The sequence below is a fragment of the Enhydra lutris genome, unplaced genomic scaffold, assembly GCF_002288905.1.
Source record: "Enhydra lutris kenyoni isolate GAN:26980312 unplaced genomic scaffold, ASM228890v2 scaffoldscaffold14, whole genome shotgun sequence".
NCBI classification, from domain to species: Eukaryota; Metazoa; Chordata; class Mammalia; order Carnivora; family Mustelidae; genus Enhydra; species Enhydra lutris.
Window position 1 is genome coordinate 9,202,699 of NW_019154098.1, and position 16,820 is coordinate 9,219,518.

General features: G+C 48.9%; 2 protein-coding genes across 4 annotated transcripts in view; one reads left to right on the plus strand and one right to left on the minus strand.

The window, feature by feature from the left end:
• The window catches only part of LOC111146559 (Src like adaptor), a 33,360-nt gene extending 17,196 nt beyond the window's left edge, over nucleotides 1-16,164 (plus strand). For 2 of the 3 annotated variants that reach the window (XM_022502147.1, XM_022502146.1), the window contains 6 exons: nucleotides 3,362-3,461; nucleotides 4,253-4,339; nucleotides 7,128-7,231; nucleotides 9,063-9,194; nucleotides 13,501-13,633; nucleotides 14,165-16,164. In XM_022502147.1, coding sequence (XP_022357855.1) covers nucleotides 3,362-3,461; nucleotides 4,253-4,339; nucleotides 7,128-7,231; nucleotides 9,063-9,194; nucleotides 13,501-13,633; nucleotides 14,165-14,378 — 770 coding nt within the window. In that variant the 3' untranslated portion in view covers nucleotides 14,379-16,164. The remainder of the gene's footprint in view (nucleotides 1-3,361; nucleotides 3,462-4,252; nucleotides 4,340-7,127; nucleotides 7,232-9,062; nucleotides 9,195-13,500; nucleotides 13,634-14,164) is intronic. The other variant, XM_022502148.1, reaches the window with a different exon arrangement.
• Nucleotides 1-16,820, minus strand: part of LOC111146558 (thyroglobulin) — a 238,337-nt gene that overhangs the window by 73,615 nt on the left and 147,902 nt on the right. The gene's annotated exons all lie outside the window — the stretch shown is intronic.

Below are 16,820 nucleotides of genomic sequence, written 5' to 3' on the forward strand. Positions count from 1 at the left end.
TCACGAATCCAACCCCAATTGTACAGGGTAGGTTTCAATATTTCTCGTTTTTATACATGAAGAAATCGAGCTCAGATTGGTTAAAAATAAATCTCTCCCCAAATCGCAGAACAATTAAGTGGTGAAGGTGGAATTGAAGCCAGGTCTGATTGATTCCAAAGCCCATTCTCTCTTCTGAAAATCCTCTCTGGATTTCTCGCCTGTGCACGGCACACTTCTTCACCTGCTTTGTTTCCTTATCTTAAATCCATGATAACCCCCTCCATGCCTCTTCCCAAGAACATCACTTATCTGATTAAATTCTCAGCTCTCCTCAGAACCCAGGGCTCCAGGAGGACCTGACAGTGTGCTTGAGCTCCATGAGTGAACCTGACTTTCCTGCTTTGGAAAGGAGCTCTACCATAGGGGCCTGGCGAGACCGGTGCAGGGGTGGGCCTGGAATCCCTTGCAAAGGACCACACCAAGGCCATCATTTTTAAGCAAAAGCCCCACCGTGAGGCTTTCTCAGTGACATGGAAGTGTTTTATAGCTATAAAAATATCACTATTTTGGAAATTCCACAGGAAGCTCCATGCTGTTATTGTGAAATTGAAACTCTCCAGCCCCTGAAGCCTCTTTCCACTATTGAAACAATTGTTTTGATAATGGGATCGTGTTTTTGTTTCTGTTTTTAAAGTAAGGAAAGGCAGTTGCTCTGTTTCTGAGTCTTCATGGTGAATAAGACATCAAAGCCCCAACCCCCGCAGAGATACCAGGTCTATTTCAAGGTTCTGTGATGGCTGCAGATAGCTGAGCCTCTCCTCCAGCCTTGTTTTTCACAAGGAGCTGGTTCTGTGAAGACCGCCCACCATGCTGCTACCGCAGATCAGGTTTCCTTCCCTTGAACTGCTTTAGGCAGCACAACAGGAGGAGCCCAGTAGCACAGAGATGTCTCCCTGGTTTCATTCCACAAATCTGCCCTGAGCATCTGAAATGGGAAAGCAGGTGCAGGAGGAGGGCTGGAGGACAACTCCTCATGGAGTTCACACTCATTCTCCCCACATCTTGCAAACTCCAGAATACAACCTGGGTAATCGCTTCAAAGGAAAAGCTGAGAGCCCCAGGTGGGGCATAAAGCAGGAGCACCGGGCAAACCTCCCAGAGGGATGGGAGGGATGAGAAAGGGGAGAGCAGGTGCTATCCTGGTAGAGGGAGCAGCCTGTCCGTGGGCTCTGAAGATGGGGCATCCTGGCAAATTGAAAACATGACATCTTGTCACACTGTTCCTGAGCAGAGGAGACCATATTAATAAGTGGCTCCTTCATATTTGGGGCCATTAGCCCAGATTTCCATCACAAAAGTGTCTTCCAACCCCTCGTTTTCCAGATTAATGTAGGCCCCAGAGGGGCAGGATGCAGCGCACTCAGAGTGCAAAGTCAAGCTCAGAATCGGGGCCACTTTACTGGGAAGCTGACCAAATCCTCTGTGTTAACCCCCCTCCCCCCCCCCCCTTCATGGGCATCACAGCTTCCTAGGGACTGTACCCGGTTTTGTATTTGCAATTTCTTTTTTGTTCTTTTTCTTAAAGAGGAGTTCCAAATTTGCATGAGCTTCATGCCTCACAAAATCTTGATACACCCTTTATCAGAACTCCGGACTGCTGGCTTCTAGCCCAATGGCAACTCTGCCTCCTACTGTTGGGCTGGGGTCTGGGCTACAGGAGGAAAGAACCTTTTTTTTTTTTTTTTTTCTTTTTAATCCAGCAACGCAGAATGGGAGGGAGGTGTCCCTGCACGCTCCAGGGAAGCACCACTGGGTCAATTGTTCCCTGGCCAGGCCTGACTCCTTTCAGTGACTGCAGCCAGCACAAATCACTTTTGGTTTCCATTTCATGCCTGACAATACTTGCTTTTATCTGCTTTATTGTCTGTGGCTCAGCTTCCCCAAATGAAGAATATCTCTGAATGTGCTGTTCCATGGTGACAAGTGGCTTCTGATTCATTCTGATGCATGTTACTACTAAAGCTGTCTTTGGGTTTCCTCTGTCTGGGCACTGGTGAGTCACAGAGTCCCAGATATAGGAGTTGTAAGGGGTGGGGTCTAGAAGTCCCAGCACGGGGATGTCTGGATCCCAGAAAGTGGCCAGTTTGGGCCAGCAAGCCTGCCATATCGAAGTGCTGGGATTTCTTCTGGTTTTCCTGGGGTGAAGAGGGCAGGTGATGACCCCTCCCATGATTATTTATGGATTCTCTAGAATGTGAGCTCCATTGGAGCATAGAGACTTGGCTTGCTTTGTTCACCATGTTTGGCCCAGTGTAGGTGCTCAGGGAACAACTGCTGAGTGAATGAATACATGGAAAAGTCACCCAGAATTCTGAGTTCAGATGCCCAGTCAGCAGATAGAGGGTAAACCCAATGTCATAGCAAATAGATACGGAATTGGCCCACTCATAAGGTATATTATTTCCCCAAAACTATACCCCAATATTACCCTGCATCTAATGTACCCAAATTCCAGCAAACTGCTAAGGCCAGATAAAACAGGATTTTGCTTAGTGCCAAAAAGTGAATTCACATGTGATCACTCCTTCTCTAGCTGACATAACCTGATCACATAAACCGGACAGCATGCTTTCTTTTTCCAAAACGTCACCAGAATTCCTTTCAATGTACATATGATGAAAAGTAGTTACTTTTTCTCCTACTTCCACCCCAAAGTCCCTATTGAATAGACCCACAGTGCAGGGCCTCATATTCTACAAGGAAGAAGTGCTTTGTGGAGTTTCAGAGTTACAGTCTTTGAGTCCTCATGCATTCTCAGAACTCATGTAGCCCGACCGTGATACCCCTATCCCAGTAGGTGACAGATGGGGACTCACAAGCCCCAGGGAGTATAATAATAAAAGATGCTTTTATGGCCCCTTATCATTCATAGGGCACTGCAGCATACTTTCATCTCATCTCCATATGGACCCTGCAGTGAGGTAGTGTTAGCCCCACTTTAAAGATGGGGAAGTTGAGACTACTAGACATTTGGGGACTTGCCCAAGATTACAGGGATCAGTAGAACAAAGGCAAACCTCGAAGCCAGATCTTGTGACTTCAGCTCAAGGACCTCAGGATCCCCACTTCTCAGCGGAGAATGTCAGGGCCAAGGCGGGCTTCAAATAGAAGGAGTTCACCAACCTTGGGGTTCCTTTGATCTCCCTGTGCCACCATCCTGAGCAGAGGAGGGTCTGCTATAAACTGCTGTTCTAAAGCAAGTCATGTGTCTCCAGCTAAGAAGTCCGCGGGAGGGACTGATCATGACCCTCCTCTCCCCGGGGTCAGTTGCCTTTCAGTTCCCTGTGAAAGAGAACATGCCTTGCATTTGTTTCCCCAGGACCGGACAGTGACTTCCTGGCTGTGCTGAGTGATTACCCATCTCCTGACATCAGCCCCCCCATATTCCGTCGAGGGGAGAAACTACGAGTGATTTCTGAGTAAGTCCCTTTCCAAATGTTTCACAGTCCTTTAAAAAGGGTGAACTTGAATTGAGTAGGAATCATTAGATTTTAGCTATAGTTGTCCAACTCCACTCGGACTCTGGTCCTATTGTCAGGTAAGAAATTTGGTCCATACAACAGATCCTTGGCTTAAATCTTAATACTACCAGTGGTCTAAAACCTTCAGTGGCTCCCCATTGCCTGGTGGGTTAAATTTAAATTCCTTAACTTGGCTTTTAAGACCCTTTATGGTCCAAATTCTGCTTCTCATGCTGGTCTCATCTTCGACCCATGCAGTGTTGATATTATAGACCAATGTGGTGGCAGCTCAGGCAGGAGGACCCAGGGGTTTGAGAAAGCTTTTGATGATAAACAAAGTATTGCCTTCCATCTGCCATCTCTCTATGACACAAAACGGGCTATAGAACAAACAAGGGGCTCTCAGCCCCTTTTATTTAGATTCTCATTGATGCAGAAAAACTATCTTGGTTATATTGCCAGGTGCAATTTTGCACAGTAAACATTTGGTTTTAAAAACTCTCCAATTCTGTCACATTCTCTGTGGATCCCCAAAAGATGGCCAGTGCCAGCTACATGGGAAGGGCTCCTGGTTATCCTGGAATGAGAACTATACTTAAAAACTGTAGTTTTGTATGGGGAAATGTGGCCAATGGTGGGTTTGAAAAAGAAACAGCCCTTTGTGCCCCGGGTTAAATCTGATTGTTCTGTTCATGGGTTCGGTTTGCCACTCACCCATCCACCCTCCCTATCTGTTCTTGTTCTTCCAGCGAAGGGGGCTGGTGGAAAGCCATTTCCCTTAGCACTGGCCGAGAGAGTTACATCCCTGGAATATGTGTGGCCAGAGTTTACCACGGGTGAGTACCCTTCTGAAATGGCACCTATGAAGTATGATACTGGCGCTACTGACACGTGAGCACACACAGAGGGATCCCAGCGGGGCACCATGGGAAGGAACTTTCAAGACAGTCACTCTTTTGCTCAGGCCATAAGGAAGGGTGTCACCTTGATGAACCCTTGCCCTATCTGAAACTTGGTTTCCCCATCAGTAAGATAAGAGAGCTGGACCTTCCCGTCCAACGCTGCATTCCTGGCATGCAGCAGTCAGCAGTCATCAACTGTGATTAAAGGGGCACATCTGCTAAAAGGGAGCCTGTCTTGGTTGCAATCTTGCCTCTGTCCCCTGCAGGCCGTGCGGCAGTGGTCAAGTTCCTCAACAGCTCTGCCTCAGCTTCCTTTCTTCATCTGTCAGACAGAGTTCACAATACAGAACGGCAGGGGCGATGATAGATAGTAAGACCAAAGTGCAGGGCTGTGAGGACGATGAGATGAGGTAACACACGAATAGTTCTTGGAACGATGCCTGGCATTAGAGTAAGCGCTCGGAACATCTTAGCCAGATTCTTATCAAATCCTATCCAGAACATAGAGAACACTGACTGCCCCAAACACTTAAGTACCCAACTTGACAAATGGAGAAGTCAGGCAGAAAAAGAGAAATTTGAAAGAACAAGGCATGGCAGAGGAGTAGACAAGCACACTGCCTTCCTCTGAGGGTGTGCGGACTGTGGGTGTTTTGGAGACCAGTACTCTGCACCGGAATACACATAGCTTGGCTCCTTGAGCTCCATGGTAGGAGCCCCCCATGAGGGGGTTTGCCAAGGCAGACCTCGGCATACAAGAAGGAAGAAAGAAAAGCATTATTTTTTTATTTGGAGGGTTCTAGAAATAACCTCTTTACACACTCACACCTGCTGACACAGAGATAACTGACTGCTCATTTTGCAGAACGTAACTCTCTGCATTTAATTGCAATGTCACGGATTGTGATTATGAATACCAAAAGCCAAGGATGATGAAGGGGAACAGAGGTGGTGGGACAAGAGCGGCTGTGACAGCCGTGGTCTGAAAGAGGTGTCGGTCCCATAACTCTTCCAAGTCAGCTGCGTGTCACTGACCAATGCATTCATTTAGCAAACACGCATCAACACTTTCATGTTGAAGGTGTGGGGCTGCGTGCTGGCCACGGCTTGGTGGTGGGGAGCCTGGAGGAGTGGATGTAATCACAGCCCACTGAAGTTTCCAGTCTAGTAGGTGTCTTTCAAATATCGACCGGGAAGAGAGGTGGTGCAGGAGAACAGCTATGGAATTCGAGGTCCAAGAAAAGTGCGCTGCAAGTCTAACTTTACCATTTGCTGACATGCTGTAACTTGAGAACATTACTTATTCACTCTGACCCTCAGTATCCTCATCAGTGAAAGGGAGACAAGACTACCTGTCTTGGGGGGTGTCTGTGAGGATCTAACTTCAATGCCCATAATATGCATGATACTCATAATTTGTATTCATGCATGGCTGTCTCTGTTGTTTTTCTTGAATTCGTGTTTATGAGTGGAATTCCCTAGAAGGATTGGGGAGAATGAAAATTTGTCACAGACACTAAGATAATTAATATGCAGATGTTGTGCAGAACTAAGAGGGTAGTTAAAATATTAGGCCGGATCACGATCTTAATAACAAAAGCGCTCTTGGAGGCCAGTAAATAAACGGTATCCTATTATAAATCTATGGTCTTATCACTGTCTCACAGCCACAGTGCCAAAAGGACTCGCTTACGTGCCTTGGGGGATGCGGAAGGATGCAATGAGACAAAGCGTTAGTATTTGTCACAGTGTGCACTAGTTCAGACCCATGGATTAGAAGCCAAGGTTCACCCCCTAAAATACGGAGACTGTTTAAAAGGAGGTATAATTGCTTCTGAGTACACCCCAGCCAAGTGCTAACAAAGCATTTTCTTCCACGCTGGGATCTGGCCGGGGGCTGCTTTGCAAAATGAGAAAGCGCCCATTTCCTTAGAACATAGATTCCTTTGTGCACGGAGCTGCTTTCAAAGGCGTATTCAAGAGTGTTGGCTGTCATATGGAAAGTGTACATTCTGTTGGAAAGCTGGACCACACTATTACAACTGCTTTTTTTTTCTTTTTTTTTTTATGGTTAAGTGAAAAAAAAAAAGGAAGAAACACATGTCAATGCATCGTGCAATGCAACTTTGTTTAAAGTATGTTGAACAAGAGAAGACAGGAGGGAAATATAATGAATGCAAAGCGGGGCTTGTTAGGTTGGTGGAATTATGCATCACCATGTCTTTCTTATGCCCATTTAGTCATTCACAAATACACACCAGGCTCGATACTGTGGACACAAAGACGAAACCCAAACAGACAGACATAGTCGCTGTCTTCATGGGGTGGTGAGGGAGCAGTGGGGTGGCTAGAATACAAGGCAGAGACCTTGAACAAAATGCCAAACAGGCACCTTATCGTGGTTTAGAATGCTTCTATGTCATATAATACAGAACGGGCACGGTCCGATTGGCATTTGAGAGCAAGATGAGAAAGATGTTCTTTGTGGCCTCATGCAGTAGGCACTCAGGAATTTTATCTGAAAGATTTAAAGAAGGAAGGAAAGAAGGAAGGAAACAAGGAAGAAAGGAAGGAAGGGAGGAAGGAAGGAAAGGCCAATTGCCCACTCCTTTTTAATCCCAACAGTTTTATACGAACTGGACCTTGTTCTGAATCTCAGCACCGCCTGCCTGGCTGGGGGAGGGTGTGCTCAGAATACTCATGCCTCCCTTCTCCTTCCCAGCTGGCTGTTTGAAGGGCTGGGCAGAGACAAGGCAGAGGAGCTGCTCCAGCTGCCAGACACGAAGATGGGCTCCTTCATGATCCGAGAGAGTGAGACGAAGAAAGGTGAGTGGCCTCCGACTCGCCTTTCCATGCCAGGGCTGAGGGGAGCAGGGAAGTTTGGGGCTGACTCATGACATGGCTCATTTTGCTTCCTCCCACACATGCAAACCCATCCGATCTGGTAAGATCCCTATAGCCCCCACACCCCCAGAGAGGCCAGCTTGGAAGCTAGAGGCCCAGAGCCAGGGAAAGTAATTCAGTGAAAACCAAAGATCCGGGCTCTGTGTCATGGTTCAGAGCAAGGGCTCTGAGTTCTAGTTTTGGCTGTTTGCACTACTGAGAAGACACCTGTCTCACTGAGCCCGGGCACCCTCTCCTAGAACATGGGACTGATGCTCGGAAGGGGCTTCACACAGTACCTGGGATGTCGTAAGCACTTGAACTCACAAGAGCAAGACAGCAGCTCGGGCTTTCCCAGGCTGACTAAGAGAAACATCACGTGAAAAAAAGAAGATATGTTCAGGTTCCTGGCTGCTTCTCGTAGCCTCGGTATCGAAGGAGAGAAAATGTATCTGAGACTGTTTCCCACACACCTACTGAGGGCCAGTGCATTGTGGAGCCGGAGCCCTTCACCAAAATGAGCAACAGCCTTACTGTGGAGAAGCAGGGACCATCTCTCTATGGTAAAGAAAATTCAAGAACAACTTTTCTCACAAAAGCTCAAAGGTGCTAGGGGGAAACCAGATCAAAGCAAAGGTCACATTTCCTGGGCACATCCTCCCAGAGGTGGGAGACCCAGACTCAGACAGAACTTCGAAGCTGGCATGGCCAAGAGAGGGAAGAACCCAGCTTGAGATGCCAGAGCTGATCTAAAATTAAAGCTGCTGTCAGATCTGTGGCCAAGCCTGGGGCTGGGGGTAGGGTGGGGCTGGGGTGGGGCTGGGGGTGGGATGGTGGGTGGCGGGCTCTGCTCCCTTGGGTATGCAAAGTTCTGATAATTTTCCACCTGCCACCTTTGAGCTGCTCACCAGACTTCCGGTTCCTGTCACTGTAACAGGAAGATGAATGACGGGCTTCAGAGGGCAGACTTGGGGCAAAGGTCGAATGCCGTCAGCACGAGGGTCAGATCCCGAGCTCCATGCCTTCAGCCGTAGTGCTCAGGGGCTCTGAGCCTCGTTTCTGCAGCTATAACATATCTGGGGATAGCACTGGGAAATAGCTTAGCCCCTGAGCAGCCCGTGGAGACTGAAGAGACTCAGTAAAAGCTAATGTCCTACTCCTCTCACCATCTGTTGAGCATTTTCACTCCTGGAACCCAAAGGACAGAGCAGAAGGGACCTAGGTCCGAGTCTCCCACTTTCCAATTAGGGAAATTGAGGCTAGGAGAGGGGAAGGCGCTTGTCCAAAGGTCTGCTCTTCCTACTCCACACTTCATCCCTACCTTTATGGCACTTAAGGAGAAACGGCATATTTGACATGTTTCTTGGGGATACCCAGAAAAAGTCTTAGCTGACACTTTCTCCACATTTCTGAGAAAACCAAGCATAAGGCATAACCAAGAGGGTGTAGGGACCAGGACGTGGTGGCTATCCAGACAAGGATGTGGGAGCACCCAGAACGGTAAGCTCACAGAGCAAAGACTAAGCAGGTGCACTTGAAAATCCGTGTGGCCAGTGGGTCAGGGCCACTAGAGGAGCACGCTCGTGGGGTCTCAGCAGAGGGAGTGTAGTCCCCGAAGGTGGGGTCCTAGTGGCTGCTCCTCCAAATGCGGGAGTGCACGTCTGGGTGTTCTTGTTGCATCCCAAGGCTGAGGAAGTCTCTCCACCTTGTGGGTTCTCCAGATGGCCGGCTGAGCCCTGCGGGACGCCTCTGACCCGTCCTCCGTCCCCCACAGGTTTTTATTCCCTCTCGGTGAGACACAGGCAGGTGAAGCATTACCGCATCTTCCGCCTGCCGAACAACTGGTATTACATCTCCCCGAGGCTCACCTTCCAGTGCCTGGAGGACCTGGTGAATCACTATTCCGGTAAGAAGCACCCCACGGGGGACGCCTGGGTGGCTCAGTTGGTTAAGCGGCTGCCTTCGGCTCAGGTCATGATCCCAGCGTCCTGGTATCGAGTCCCACATCAGGCTCCTGGCCCATCAGGGAGCCTGCTTCTCCCTCTGCCTCTGCCTGCCACTCTGTCTGCCTGTGCTCGCTCTCTCTCCCTCTCTCTCTCTGACAGATAAATAAATAAAATCTAAAAAAAAAAAAAAAAAGAAGAAGAAGAAGCACCCCACGGTGGCAGAGCAATGAAGCGTCTCTTGGCTAACTGTCCCGCAGGGCCTGTGTCTAGGATGGGCACAGGTCCCCAATACATGCCAGGTGGCTGACTTGGCTCTCACCCTGCTCCCTTCATCTGCTCTTTTCTTGTTAATGCAGACTATAGATTTCAAGCTATAGATTTCAAGGCTGCCTGCGAAGGCTGCGTAAGTAGGTAAAGCTCAGCTCATCTCCACCTCACTCTCTTTCTGCCTGCGCATGGGAAGAAATAGGATGGCTCACTATTTGCAACCACAAACAGTTGGCACTTCCTTAAGTGTGCCACATGTTTATGGACCCCTGAGACTTTGTTGTGAAATGCCACTCATGTCCTCTCCTGCCTGGCAAAGCAACAGGAAGCCACCTCCTTGATCTGCGTTAGGAGTCAGGATTGACTGCCTGGGTTCTCGGCTCCCATGCATGCCGGCTTTTCCCTAGAATGGGGTCTCTTTGCCTCATGACCCAGTGAGCTGTGTCCTAGTCTGGCTTTTCCAACAAGCTCTTAAGACCAGGGCTGCACTTTGTTTGTTTGGACATGTTTCCCCGGGCCCAGGAAGGAGGGCCCAGTGTTCTACGCTGGCCAGGATGGGGAGCACCCTCCAAGATGGCAGCAGTGGGGTGGGATCTGATGGAGGTGACAGGGAAGGATAGAGTCAGAAGAGGAGATCACAGTTAGACAGTGTCAGGCCTGAATGCCAGGTCAGGAGGTGACATCTTACCCCAGGTGAAAGGGAGACATAGTAAAAAGTTGGCTCTGGAACCTCGGCATTCACATCCCACATCTTCTGGGCAACCCTAGGCTTGTTGTTTGCCCTTGTGCCTTGGGGTGTGTGAAGAATCTGCTGGGTAGTGCCAGGAAAGTGCTGAAGGGAGGGCCAGACACATAAAAGTGGGCTCCTTCTCACATTGGCCTCTGTCCCCCCAACCAGGACTCCTCCTTCCTCCTCCCTTCTCCTGCTACTGGCAGGAGGAGGAAGGAAGTTGCTCCATGGTGTACGTGTCTTCCCACTCCTGGTTCTGGACCTCGGAGCCCTGGGTATCTTTGCTAACATTCTAAAGCGTGTGGGGTCTTGAAGGGTGTTTCAAAGTGAAAGGAGCCCACAGGCCCTGGGTTATCACACTGGGCCAGTGAAAAGAAAGGGAGGGCGTGGAGGAGGAATGACTTCTTGGGAGATATAGGCCCAAGCTCAAATCTGGGCTCTGTGAGACCTTGGGAAAAGTCTCCTATCTCTGAGAGCTGCAGTGCCCTGTTCGTGGAAGGTGGACGAGAACAACCCCTTGGCGTGGTTGCAATGACTGGATTGCTCACGTAACGTGTACCCTAACGTAATGTAATTACGGAATGGGGCAGATGCAAAGTAAGTGATAACCAAAGGTTACTTCTTTGATACCTGAAAACCTAGCAGCTTAGCTAAAAATGAAAGAGGAAGGGAGTCCTGGAGATAGTCAACTTTTACTGATTATGAGTAAAGGTTGGTTGTGGTACTTGGCTTTTAATAACAATCATCGGAGAGGTGGAGAGACCATAAGTTTTGCATAGACAATAGCAAACATGAAAAGGTTGCTGCCCCAGCAAACACTGTACAGACTGGGAGACCCATGAGGCTTCCAGGCTAAGAGGAGCCAAGTGGCTTGCCCCAGTGCAGGAGCAGTGTCTTCCAGAAATATGACCCTGGCCGCTGTGTCAGTGGCTTCCTGTGCCCCTAGGGACCCCCAAAGGAAACAACATTCCTCCAGATTCTACCCAGAACCACAGAATCAGAAAAATTGTGTGCTAAGGGCTTTGTACAGACATCTTAGTGTTCCAGGTGGCTTATATTTATTACCTGGTGCCTTGGGAAAATTCATGAACAGCCTGGAGCCTCAGTTTCTTCATCTCTAAAATGGGGACTTCAGTCTGCATGCCTCTTAGGAGACTGTTGTTAGGACCAAACACAAAACCGTGAGTGTAAAGGTCTTGCCCCTAAATTGTCCTGTGCATGGTGGTGACTGAGAAGACAGAGGGGATGGGACACAAGTCCCACAGATAGCCTGGATGTGGAGTGGTTGGGAAGCCAGGCGTATGAGAGGAATGAGCATTCCAGAAAATTCTACGAAGTGGAGAGACTGAAGGGAGTGTGTCCAGACCCCACAGGCAGATAGGACCTCTCTCTCCCCCATTTCAGAGGTAATGAGTCGTCTTTGAAACAAGTGTCTTGTTCTGAGTCAATGAAGCAGGTTTGGGTCACATTTCCATGACTTTCTGTCACTTGAACAAGTGACGGGAGCCCAGGGTTCCTCCTTCCCTGAGTGAGTGTAACAATACTGCTGCTCAGACCTGCCCGGGGCACGCTGAGTTGAAGCCTGGGGGACTAGCTCAGGTCCGGCTCTAAAAGTGTCAGTTCTTATACTCTGTGGGGATTCTGACTTAGTGTCAGGGTTAACCGCTCACAAACCCTGCCCACTGTCCCCTGTCCCAGGTCCCTTCAGTCTGTGTCTGGCTCCCTCTCCCTCACCTCCTAACCTGAAAGGTTGTTTCAATTTCCAGCCCATGACAGGGCATTATTTCAGACACACATTCAGTTAAGAACCCCCAACCTCAGGGCCCAATCCTACGTTTCTTGGGCCTGTGTGGGTGGATATTTGAGTTCACAGTGAAAGTCCGAACAAACACCAAGAAACAAGGCATTATTGGTTGCCGCCCTGCTAGCCTTGGTTTGCTTCTTCAGCCACAACGTCCTTTTGTTCCTTGGCAAGAGCACCCAGAGCTCCTAAATAACATGAGAGGCGGAGACAGCCAGAGGTAAACTCGCTCCCTAAAACCTGGTGATGGATCAGCTCCCGGCCAGGGGCTCTGTCCTGCTGTAGGTCAGCAATGTTTCATATCCTTGGCCACTTCCTGTCCCCTGCACCAGGATCTGCAGCCTAAATGAGGCCCCACAGGATTTCCTCGGCCTATAATAATGTCTGAGGGGCACCTAGGTGGCTCAATCAGTGGGGCGTCTGCCTTTGGCTTGGGTCATGATCCCCAAGTCCCAGGATCCACCCCTGCATTGGGCTCCCTGCTCAGCAGGGGGTCTGCTTCTCACTCAGACCCTCTTCCATCTTGTGCTCGCTTGTTCTCTCACTCTCTGTCTCTCAAATAAATAAAATCTTAAAAATAAATGAATGAATGAATGAATGAATGAATGAGCACAGCTAGATCAAGGCTTTCCCATAGCCACGGGGCGTGGAGGCTAGAGCCTGATGCTGGTGGAGAGATGAGCGACCCTTGGGGAAAGGGGAGGGGAGAGCAATGGATTATTTAATTTTCATTCTCTCTGTGCATGAGCATCCAGGCTAGAGAAGAAAGATAGATCTTCATTTTTAACTTTTTCCACTTTCTCTTGTTTGCCTTTATCTTTGTCTTCTTCTTCCTTCTTTTCTGGTGTCTTTTCTTCTCTTGCAGTGTTTTTACTTCTCCTCCCTCCCTCCCTCCCCCCTTCCTTAGTTCTTGCCCTCCTGCTCGCTTGCTCCCTCTTCCTTCCGGTCTTTCCCTCCACCTGTGTTCTCTCCTCCTGTCTTCCTGCACGTGCATCAGCCGCCAGTGCAGGAAGAAGGGCTGATCGGTGGACTTGGACCCTGCCTTGCACCTGGTGCACTTGAGGAAGCCAGGCAAGAGCGTGAACCCTAGAGGCAGACCCTCCTGCCGGCTGTTCTCACTTGCCTGTCCTCTCAGTGTACCGTCCAGGAAACTGAGGCTCGGAGAGGTTCAAGGGGATTCACTGTCAGGGGCACAGTTGAAATCCAAACCCCAGTATAGTTGATTCTGGATCCAATCTTAGCGCACTCCACCTGCCCCAAGCTAAGCACAGTGCGTATTCAGGGCACTTAACATGTCTTAAACAACTGGGTGCGTGACTTGCCACACTGCCATGCCTCTTTCCTGTCTCGGCCTCAGTTTCCCCTGTGAACAACCAGGGATCCCTACTGGATGGTCCTTCAGGCCCCATACCCCATGCTGGCTTGGGCATCCCAGGGTCACTGACCAGTTTTCTGCTTCCGTCCTTAGAGGTGGCTGACGGCCTGTGCTGTGTACTGACCACACCCTGCCTCACTCAGAGCACAGCCACCCCCGCAGCGAGGGTCCCTGACTCGCCCGTCACCTTGCGCCAGAAGACCTTCGACTGGAAGAGGGTGCCCAGGTGGGATGTCTGTGTGTGCGTGTGTGTGTGTGTGTGTGTGTCCTGCGTGGATGCACCCCCAAACCAGTGTGTGAGTCTGACAGCTGAAAACATAGCAGACTATAGCCTGGTCTGAGGAAAGCTCAGCAGGGCACGCTGCAACCCACAGAATCCCTCTGTCCCCTGGGAGACCCTAACCCAGCTTCAGGCCTCACTGTCATTGCATTTTAGAGGGTATCTGTAATCAGGAGCTAGTGAGTTATCTTCAACACTGAGATCAGAAAATTGCCTTGGGAGATGAAGAAAACTGCTCTTCCTTGTAAAGGTCATAAAGAAATATTCGTTCAGATTTGCAGTTAGAACTTAGAGCCATTCAAGGAAATGGTGATTCCGAGAGGTTAAGTGATTTCTCCAAGATCACTTGGCCACAATTGTAAGAAGCAGAATTAGAACAATAAGTGTGAGAAGTATTAACCTGGCTTTTTTTCTTCTCCTGTTTTCTGGTTGTCCCTCTCTTCTTTTCCCAACTGTCCCCATTCTTCCCACTCACAGACTGCAAGACGATGCCGAGGGAGCCAGGAACCCACTCGGTGTGGATGAGTCCCTTTTCAGCTATGGCCTTCGGGAAAGCATCGCTTCCTACCTGTCCCTGACCAGCGATGACAACACCTCCTTTGATCGAAAGAAGAAAAGCATGTCCTTGATATACAGCGGGAGCAAGAGGAAGAGCTCCTTCTTCTCGTCACCACCATATTTTGAAGACTAGCCTGAGAACAGACACCATCGTGTATACCCAAAATAACAAAGGTTGGAACTATCACCTGGGATCTGGTGGAAACGTGTGGTTTCCTGGTCCCTGGGGAACCACACATTTTCCAGAAGCCCATGGAGACTCAAACTCACATCTTCTCTGTCCACATCATGACAAAGGGAACCCCTCCCCGGTGTCTGATCAGTACCAAGACATCAGGAAACGTTGAATCACGACGTGATCAGGCAACGTTTCCAAAGAGCCCCGCGTATGTGTGTGTGCTCATTGTTTTTGTGGGAAAGATAAAGACATTATCTCACAAGAAAGGGCACAAGACCGTTCAACGAACCGTCCAGATGGTCACACTCTGGGCTCATCAGAGATAACTTCTGAACAAGAAAAGCCTGAGAAGAAGATGAGCTGAACGCTGTGTCCTGGCCAGGCCAGATTTGCAAACGCGTCCCCCACAATGAACTTTTCTAACCAATCCATAGAGACCTTTGTTATGCAGCTCCTTTCTTTTTAAGGGAACTCAGTGACACTAAGCGTTAATCTTCCTTACCATCCCTGAATCAGGAGAACCCGGTGGCCTGCTGGTGCCAGAGCCACATGCACAACAATCAGACAGCCTCCCTGCTCCGCAGAGGGCAAGGCAAAGGGGAGAGAGGGAGGCTGCTTATGGGAAATTGTGAGGGTAACACTGGAGCAGTGCAAGCTTTCCTGGTGTCCCCAGCCGTAGCTTCGTGGTGCAGAAAGAACTTCTCTGATATGCTGAGACTCTTACCAATAATGATGCATCAGTGGTTCACTCATGATTGCCTGAAGAGCTAAGTGTGTTAAGTCCCACGTCAGGTTGAAAGAAAGAAAGAAAGATCAGCAGAGGACTCATGGTATAGACAGGGAGAAGTCTACAGACAAATATCGTGAAAGTGGGTTGTAGAAGGAGACATCAGCTCATGGCTCCAAGGGGACTGGGTCAGGCAAGTGTGGCCCGTGAGCTCCCATCTCAGCTGCACCTTCACAGAGGCTGAGTGCAGCTGGATTGAGTAGGAGAGGATGGTTGGCTTCTTTGAAAACTGCAAATTGATTAAATTCTAGAGGATTAATTTATTTTTCTGCATCATCAGTACTTTATTCTAAGACGGGCCTGGCAGCCACATGAAGAAAACGGCTGAGCTCCAGGAAGGAAGGGAGGCAGAGTGGCTTTAATTCTGGCCTACTAATTTTAAGAGATGAAAGAGAAAGCACAGCAAAGTTCTAGAAAAGGAAAAGTATTTATCTTGAGGCCGCCCATCCGGATCTTGTTAAAAAGGGGGCTGCCAAGGCACCCAAGACTCATTTTCCACTGTTGCAGAGGGATTCAGGGGGGAGGTGTGCCTGTCGACCCCCTCGCTGCCTGATAGGAGATGTTTGCTCAGCACACACATTCCGGAGATCTGAGATCACCGTGCTGGTGGTATGTGTATATGCATTTACGTGATTCTTTGTATTATCAGACTCTGGTGTGTTTATACAAGAAGATATTCATGGTTTCCCCCGGGAATCCCTAAAGGCCGTTGCAAGGGGCCAGCCAATGTGTGGGAAATGAATATAACACTGTGGACACTGACTTCCACCACAAGGCAGGACGACCTTGCAAAAGCCAGATGTTTGTATGGTGTCTTATGCATTGTTTTCTGTTGTAACTAGTGTGCTGGGAACTTTGGGGGAGCACTCAGAGGCATTTCTAAGTGGGAAGCATTACACTTTGCTAAATCATGTATTTATTTCTGATTAAAATAATACCTAATAAATATTTAACCTTTGGCATGTGGGGAGAGCTTTCTGGGAAAGATGGGTGAGAGGCTCACTCGGGAGCATCTTTGTGTTTCGAATTTTCAAACAAACTTGCCCCTGGAGAGAGAAGAGAACAAGGAACACTAAGAAGAATCATGCCAGTTAGCAGCTCAGCTCTTCCTTGAAGTTTTCTTCCTTAGGAAAACTGAATTTGTGAATTCAGAGTATGTCTAATCAAACTTGAAGCTGGGCACATGGGATTGGGGAGAGAACAACTTCTTAGCGATTGCTATGAACATTCTACCTCACCCAGATAACTTCTGTGGACCACGTGTGATAGTTTTGCTTTCTGTTTTTCCAAGAATTGATTTCTACACATATATTTTTGGACACCTACTAAATGCCAGACATGGCTCCAGGTGCTGGGGCTGTATCAGTGAAAATTAGGTGAGATCTCCGATATCACAGAGCTTGAGATTATAAATAAATAAGAAACTCTGTCACGGCAGGGAAGGTAGTGCAGAAAGTAACCCGGGCTACTGGACCCAAGTGTGACTGGGCGAGAAGTCGTTTAGCCAGATGTCTGTTTAGGGAAGGCCTCCCTGCCAGTGCATGCATTTCAGCTCCCATTTGGGCTGAGACCTAAAAGGTGAGCAGCAAACAGCCAGGCAAATATCTAGA